This window comes from Sipha flava, unplaced genomic scaffold, assembly GCF_003268045.1.
Source record: "Sipha flava isolate LNK unplaced genomic scaffold, YSA_version1 1_pilon_pilon, whole genome shotgun sequence".
Taxonomy (NCBI): Eukaryota; Metazoa; Arthropoda; class Insecta; order Hemiptera; family Aphididae; genus Sipha; species Sipha flava.
This window is the reverse complement of record NW_020272783.1, coordinates 4,673,426-4,681,840: the sequence shown is the minus strand read 5'-3', so window position 1 is coordinate 4,681,840 and position 8,415 is coordinate 4,673,426. Positions and strand designations below refer to the sequence as shown.

General features: G+C 22.3%; 1 protein-coding gene across 3 annotated transcripts; it reads right to left on the bottom strand.

Annotated features, from left to right (window-relative positions):
• Positions 1-1,622: 1,622 nt before the first annotated feature.
• LOC112682160 (RNA-binding protein 45) lies at positions 1,623-8,415 on the bottom strand. Of its 3 annotated transcripts, none has more exons than XM_025552674.1 (11): positions 8,174-8,415; positions 7,807-7,921; positions 7,425-7,610; positions 7,229-7,356; positions 6,975-7,138; positions 6,564-6,697; positions 5,858-5,976; positions 5,704-5,797; positions 5,479-5,635; positions 5,306-5,412; positions 1,623-2,283 (listed from the first exon to the last, which is right to left on the bottom strand). In XM_025552674.1, exons 1-10 carry the CDS (start codon positions 8,340-8,342, stop codon positions 5,314-5,316), a joined length of 1,365 nt encoding a protein of 454 aa, XP_025408459.1. In that variant the 5' UTR covers positions 8,343-8,415; the 3' UTR covers positions 1,623-2,283; positions 5,306-5,313. The 3 variants fall into 3 exon arrangements, with proteins under 3 accessions (XP_025408459.1, XP_025408461.1, XP_025408460.1); XM_025552676.1 differs by having other exon boundaries at positions 5,311-5,412; XM_025552675.1 differs by lacking the exon at positions 1,623-2,283 and adding an exon at positions 4,783-4,840.

Below are 8,415 nucleotides of genomic sequence, written 5' to 3'. Positions count from 1 at the left end.
AATTACTTATATAAATTAATCTAAGAATACTTGTGCCCAAGATTTTGAGCAGTCAAACTAATTACAATTTGCAATCTAAATTTTAAAACTTAAAACACAAAATAAACACTAACATTACTAGCTAAATTAAATGTATTCAAAATAAGTCAGTATTATATAAGTGCCAACTATATTATTTTTGGTAAAAAAAACAAGAATATTTACTAGGTATAATATGATAATTGCAATAAATATAAGTACAATATATAAAAAAAATAAGTAATGTAAAAAAATTCCAATTAAAATAAAAATCATTGATTTTGGAAAAAAGATGATTTTAAATCATAAATAGCATAATATTTCAAGTTGCTTTGCTTATATATTAATAAAATGTTGAATTAATAACACAAAAATTATAATAAATATTCACTAATTTCAAATAAAATATAATAAATCTGTAAAAACAATCAATTTAACAATAAAAATAGAAAAAAAATTTGAAATAAATAAAATAAAAATCCATTAATAAAGTACACAATGTTATTCTACTCATATAATTTAATTATCATCTTTAGAAAAATTAATTTAAAATTTATAAAATTTTGAATAGAAATAAATAAAATGAATATCACAATAATTTTTTCAGTATTTATTGTTCCTATCAGTAAGTTTTATTACTATTTTATAAACAATAGTATATCAGCTTGAAAGGAATGTAAATTAAAAATAGCTCTAATTAAGTCCATGAAAATGAGAAACGATTAAGATGTGTTAGGAATTAAAGTATTTAGTTTAAAATGTATTCATAACTTAATTAGTTAACTAAAGTTAATTAAAATGATGATAATATGGTATGAATAAAAATAATTCTTTAGGAAAATAATATAATACTATCTTGTTTTACAAAAAGAATCAATGATTAAATACAGGCAATATTGATTGAAATGCAATATTTATATACCTAATAAATATATAACTGGTAAATGTCAATGTTAGTCAGTTGTATGTACTTTATAATTATGTTTATAGTACATTAATGTATTTTTTTAAAAGACAATTTACTGTTATATAACTAATATTATAAATAATTAACAAAGCAATTAAACCAATTAAATTTAATAGATATCAAAGAATAAAAAATATTTACTATATATATATATATATATGCATATGCAAATGAAACGGGCAAGATTTAAATTATAGGAGTTTCAAATAAAAATTGGACATTTGTATCGATATGTTGTAATGAATATAACTTTTTTAATTTTTGAACTTTTTTATATCATTTAGTTTTGAATTTTTGTATTGAATAGCAATAATTGTTGATACGGTATTATTTGCTAATCATTGAAAAATTAATGAATTTACTTCAAATCTTTCAGATGAAAATATTAACAAGAGCTATAACATTACAATCATATTATACAAGAGCTACAATAATGCATAACCTTAAATGACCAGCCTCTGCTATGCTACCTCCTTTTGCTAAGATTTAATCTTTATATGGAGATACACAAAAACTTATACACTATTTAAGTATTGCAAATACAAAATATACAAAGTTTACGATTTCATAATCAACCAAATAGTGCCAAGTCTCAGATCTCTTAAATTTTAAAGCAAATATTATTTACAGAACACAATAAGATATTAAACTTATTTCAATCTCTGTGTCTATGTTAATGAACAAAAGTTATGTGGCAGTAGGAAATCTTAGTGACGAAATGTACCAGAAATCATTGGACAGTGGAGTCATCCCTGTAGGCAGGTATGAGTGTCTCCTTTAGACCTATCAGTCTTTTAAGTGTATCATAAAGAAATGTATACAAAATTAATAGTATTAAAATTGACCGTTTCATTGGCTAACTAGTATATATATTTATAAACATAAATGAATATACTTTGAATTAACCCAGCTTTAATTGTATAATTTCCTTTCATTATATTCCATTCTTTAAAATACACCCAAAAAATGTGTATAGTTATCTTAATTTAATAACAACTATGATATTGTTTGTTTATAAAATAAACATTTTAAAAGCATTAACTAGGTTTTTATGTTCTCGGCTTTAAAAACTCAATTATTTTAAGCTTTTTGAACAAATAATATTGTAAAACTTGTTAGTTAGTTTAAAAAGTGTCTTTTGTGTCCATAATATATGTTACAGTAGTGGAATATCTTGTAGTGTCTCATGAATCGGTTGCTTTTGTGATAATTTGTCTTGTCATTGTAGACAAACAGAAGTTTCTATTGTGGTTTAGTGGGTTTAATAAATTGTATGTTTTTTTGTGGTATTTACTGTCCTGAAATCATAAATGAAACAAATTGTAAACTGGCCAACAATTAGTTTTGAACACACAGTTATTTAGTTATTGTAATGATTACCATCAATACCAGTTGTGTATATTATTAATATACTGTTAGTTGAAACTTAATGTTTACATTTAATTTAGTACTTTATAAAAAAACTTTGTATGTATATATATACATATAAATTTACCTGTTCATGATAATACATTAATAGTTGTAATCTAAATTTATTTTATAAACATGTATCATAATAATATTTAAAATAACAATTAATAAGTAATGATTCATAGAGAATAATTTAAAATAAAAACATTTTATTATTTTTTTTCTTTAATGTACTGTATATTATACATATTTAAAAGTTATAACTGAAATTTGGATTTTTCGATTTTACATTTTAATTTTTAGTGTATGCAGTTAAAGGGAGAAGATATTATTACAGTTCACAAAATATAGAATTCATAGGAGTATTATATTTTAGGAGTTAGAGAAAATTTTGATTATTGTGATATCAGAATAATGAAATTATTTCATGAATATCGGCATTTTGAAGATATTCATCATTAAATACATTATTTTTTGAAAGAGTTATTTTTATATTCTTCTGGGTTCTAATTAAAATTAAATATAAGATATTTCTTATCGATGGCGATAGCATGTTAGTTATTTCATTAGACATTGTGGTGCATGTTAATATTCTAGTTTAAAATAAACATTTCTTAAACATCAATGATTTTTCATAAATACATCAAATACATCGAATATCGACGTTCAAACAATTTTGCCCATACCTAATAACTATACATAAAAACCACACATTGCTAAAAATTTAAATAATATTATTTATTTTAAAAACCCAATAAGATTAAAAACTTAAATTATAGTCAGTACATTACTAATTAAACTCAAAATTAGTAATAAATACTTCTAAACTTATTTTAACGAACTAAAATTTTCCACTACGGAATAACATAAGTCAGGGGTCTCCAGTCTTTTTTTAATGGGAGGACAAATTAAAGATACGCTTTGGCATCCCAGGCCAAAATTATTAGTGAAATAGAAAGGTAATGAAGCTGAAGACTAGATAAGAATATATAAGATTAATTTAGATTTTAGAAAAATTTATATTTATTTTAATTTTTATAATTCAAAATTTGTTTTATTAAGATAAGAGTAAGTTACTTAATGAGAGGTTTGGAATTTATTGTATTTATAAAATTTTAAAATTTGCTTCAAACTTTATTGTTCTAACCAACAGCTTGTAAATTGTAAAAGTTAGTTCTATACTAAGTTTTGACGTATTTTATTTTTGAAAACATCTGTTAACATAAGTGTAGCTAAATATTAATATAATTTCATGTTATAATATTAACAAAATATCTGTTAAATGGGCAGACCGGCTTAAAAGCTTGATGGGCCAAAATTAACCTGTAGGTTGTACGTTGGAGACCCCTGTCATAATTCATAAGTATTACTCTAAAATATAAAGTTCATGAAATGAAGAGTACATCATTATAACAAAAAATCTAATGCAATGCTTCTCAAACTTTTTTGTCATGAGGCTCCTTCATCAAAATCATTGTTTCTTTTTTCTTAATTATACATTAAAATTGCATGTACCATTTTATACGGAATAACTATTAATAAGTATAGTAAATTAATGTTTATTAATATATTTTTGAAAAAATGTTATCATAATATTAAACTTTATACATGTATAAATAAATAAAAATAGATTAAAGCCTAAAGAAAATAATTTATGGGGGCCACAGCTCCCAATTTAAGAAGCATTGCTATGGTAGCTCCATAGAAAGATTGATAAGACCTATAATTAAAGCTAAGTATTTTAAAGCTGATTCAATTGAATGTTAAGTAAAGTAAAATTTACTATTGAGAAATGTGTATAATGTACTTACACTTCATTAATTATTACTAAGAAGACAACTGTACTTCACCTCCAAATGGCTTTAACATAATGTAATTTCTAAATTTAATTTTAAAAATCAGCTACCATAAAAGAAACTACTATAATTCATTAATTAACTTTATTTATATTCACCTTAAGACCAAATTAAACTTTTGACTCATAAAAATATATCAAATCAAAGCATAACAATAAGACTAAAATCTGGATATTATAAATATAATTCTCAAAATATTTTACTTAAAAAGTATTAATAGAAGAGTAAATAATACATTAAAAATACATGTTATATAAAAATTGATTAATTATGATCTATTTTGTAATACTATAACTTGCCCCATTGTATTTTAACATTTAAATAATTAAAAATTAGCAGCTAAATTATATTAAAATTAAAAATGTAACAAACTATACTTAAATTTGGCATAAATAATTTATAAAAAAATTAATATAAAATCACAAATATTTATAAAAATATCTATAATAATTTAAAACACAGTTTTAAATAAAAGATCATTGTGAATATAGCATCAACCATAAAAATATATTTGGATCTACCACTCCATCTGAGTAAATAAAAGTTGAATGAATAATTCTTAAATTGCATAGTGAAGATGACCAATGCTCTATATTTATACAATTATATGAGTAATTGCAATATTAATTTTAATGAGTACACAATTTTAAATTTGTATACTACATTAAAATAATATTTTTCATCATCATAAAGAGATACTAAAATATTCTTAATTTTAAGATAAACATTGATTTAGTTTACTAATTTATCCAGAAAAACAAATTGAAGAAGGACCATAATTCCAAAAATAAATTGTACTTGAAGAAAAAAATCATAAATATTATAACTTTCTCAAAATAAAACCTTCAGTATATAGTAAAATTAAGTAAATCATTTTAGGTATAATTTAAATACTTTCAATTAAATAATACTGAAAGAAAATAGATTTCTTTTATACAAATTATATAATTTGAAAATATAACTTTTATTTTTATTAGTCTCATAGATATGACCAAGAAATATCTCTCACCAAATAATATTATTTTAAATAAATTATAAAATTAATAGAACTTACTTTACTTTTTACAAAGTATCAGGTTTCATTCGTTTACGATTTGGTTCTCTGGGTTCAGCTTCCATTACTTTCAGGCGACTGTTGTATACTTTATGGTCATTTAAACACTTAAAACATTAAATTCAAGATTAAAAAATTTTTTAAAAACCAACTTTAATATATATTTGTATTACATTAATAGCTCGTGCTGCACTTTCCATACTGTCATATGTAACATATCCATAATTTTTACCATCAATCACATTAATATTTCTTAAACCTTTAAACATTTTGAAAGTATCTTCTAATAATCGCATTGGTGGAATAACAGGTTTACATACAAAAAATAACCTAAATGCAACAAAAATAAATATAATATGCATAAAAAAACAAAAAATTAATAAAACTATCAACTTTACCTGTATGAATTATCTGTTGATGGCAAAAGAACTTTTTCATTTCCTCTTTTTGCTGCTAGGGGTGAAGTAAAATCATCCGCCAAAGCAAAAGACGCTAAATAAAATATTATAAATTATAAGACATGTCTTCATATAATAATAATTTTTTTTTTACCAGTTGTAGCACTTGCATTCTTAATCACAGCTAATGCTCTTGTGACAGTACTAGATAGCACTTCTATATCTTTTGATATTTTATTTGCTACTAAAGGATCGACAGCTGATGAAATAGATCTATAATTAAATGTTATACTTGATTAAATTAACATCATATTACTTATACAATCTTATGATATTAAGATGAATAATAAAAAAGTAAAAATTGTTTATAATGAAATGGTTATATGAAACTAATAATGATAAAATGGGCAAATTCAATAACCTAATTTTGAAAAATAATATATATTTTAAGAAACATAAATAGTTGGTATCTGTGACAATAACATTAAAATATAAATATATTGCATGTATTTAATATCAAACAAATTTTATTAACATTTTATAACAATAAAATCAATATCACTAGCTGGTAAGGCATTTTTATTGTATTTAAATATTTAAAAATATAATTTATTTTTATTTTTATAAATATTTATCTATGTGATACAATAATATTGTCAATATGTACAGAGTAGAAATATCACAACTATTTAAGTTATGATAATTATGTATTTTTTTTTCTTGATTAGTTATAATGGAATCAATTGCATTATCAGTTAAACACATTTATTTATCATGATTATGACCTATTAATTTTATTTGTTAAATAAAATTATAAAATATCTTTATAGTACATAAAATATAAATAAATAAAGGCTTACAAAGTAGAACTACTAAATTCTAGTATTATTGGATGTCCAGGTGGGTATTCAAATCCATTAATCCGATTAACAGCATGTTCAGCTGCTGCAGTTGTATTATAAATAACTTGAAATACTTTTTTATCATATACTTGCTGTTTCAAAATTAAATTAAAATACACTTTTTACACATAAATAATATAATGAACTTCCAATTAGCACTTGTTTATTATGTTATGGGCTTTAATGCAAAACCAGTTTGTTAGTTATATAAATGACAGGATTAATAAAGTGTTAACTGTAAGTAATTAAAAAATAATTCAACAAATAGATTATTATTATTCAAGTGTTCATTCTCTATGTTCAGAGTTTATTATATTAAACAAGTGCCAAAAAATCTGTGTATAGATTAAAATGCAATTTTTTAATTACTTGTCTTGGTAATTCCTTAACTAATTCCAATTCAGGAGCAATATTCATAATTTTATAAAGTTCATTATAAGTAACAATTGGTGATGTATAAGCAGTTAATACACTAGGTTCATCATGGCGTGTATGAGATGGTGGTGCAAGTAATGCATAACTACTAGTTGGATCTAAAAATTTTTTTTTTTTAAATATTATAATATTGTATAATTTGAAATTATTAAAAATTTAGAGATTAATAAAAATAAAAATAAACATACTCTTAGAGTCAATATGTCTGGAATAAGATTGAGGATAAACAGATGGGCCATCATCATGTTTTGGCTTAGCAAACACAGCTTTATAATTTGGTCCACATTCTTCAATAGCTAAAGCAGCAGATGAAGGCCTACAAATAGTATTATAAAAAAGTATAAGCTTCCAATTCTATTAGTTTTAAATGATAATATTGTTTACTTAGTGAAAGTTATGAAAGCTATTCCTTTTGATTCTCCAGTTTCTTTATTTGTGACAATATGAACTTTAGATACTTCTCCATATTGACTGAAAATATTTTCTAAATCTGTTTCCTTATCAGTTTTTGGTACAAATACAAATAATCTATTATATTCAATTTCTGAATTATTTCGTATATGACCAGGACTGTTAAATAATAACAATATACATTTTAGAGATTTCTTTATGTTAATTAAATATATTTTCCAAATCTATTTCCTTATCATTAAAAACATTAAAAAAAATTAAGGATCATATTATATTTAATAAGTAATTATAAAGGAATTATCAAGTTTTACCAGACTTTAAAATAATAATATTTAGTTATTTATTGTTACCATACCTAGTAGCCATCAGAACTTTCATACGACGATTTGACGATTCTATTTTATGCCCATTCATTGCTTCAATAGCTTTGAAAGCTTCTGATGCTTTTGAATACTTTATGTATGCAACACCTATAGATAAAAAAATACTGGTACAATATAAAGGTAAAATCAAATAATATAGTTTAAAAGAAATGGAATATTAATAAATTAATTTTAATTTAAAAAATATAAAAATGAAAGAATTAAAATCACTATAGAAAATAAATTATACATTTTAAAAAAAACATACATTTTTTTTTATGTAAATGAAATTGGTAACTAACATGTAACAATAATGACATGTTGCTGATTCAAAATGATTAAATATATAAATTACAATACCTTTAACGCTATCGTTATTGCGATCTTTCACAATATAAATATTTCGTACGGTACCAAAATTTCCAAACATTTCTTTAAACTCAACTTCAGGTATAGGGTGATTTTTGTCATACAATACAAATATTCTAGAATTTTCTGGCTCATTAAGGTCATTCTGTTCATCCTTCATTTTAAAAAATGACTGATTGATAAATTTGGTATAATTAAAAAAAAATGTTTAGATCTGAGATCAAAAATATTTA

What these genes read in the sequence shown, in the direction of transcription:
- LOC112682160 (XM_025552674.1), bottom strand. Translation starts at nt 8,342, where the DNA reads ATGAAGGATGAACAGAATGACCTTAATGAGCCAGAAAATTCTAGAATA. An exon ending in CAGACATATTGACTCTAAGA is followed by an intron (nt 7,139 to 7,228) that starts GTATGTTTATTT and finishes AAAAATTTTTAG; the next exon opens with ATCCAACTAGTAGTTATGCA. An exon ending in GTGCAGCACGAGCTATTAAT is followed by an intron (nt 5,413 to 5,478) that starts GTAATACAAATA and finishes TAATGTTTTAAG; the next exon opens with TGTTTAAATGACCATAAAGT.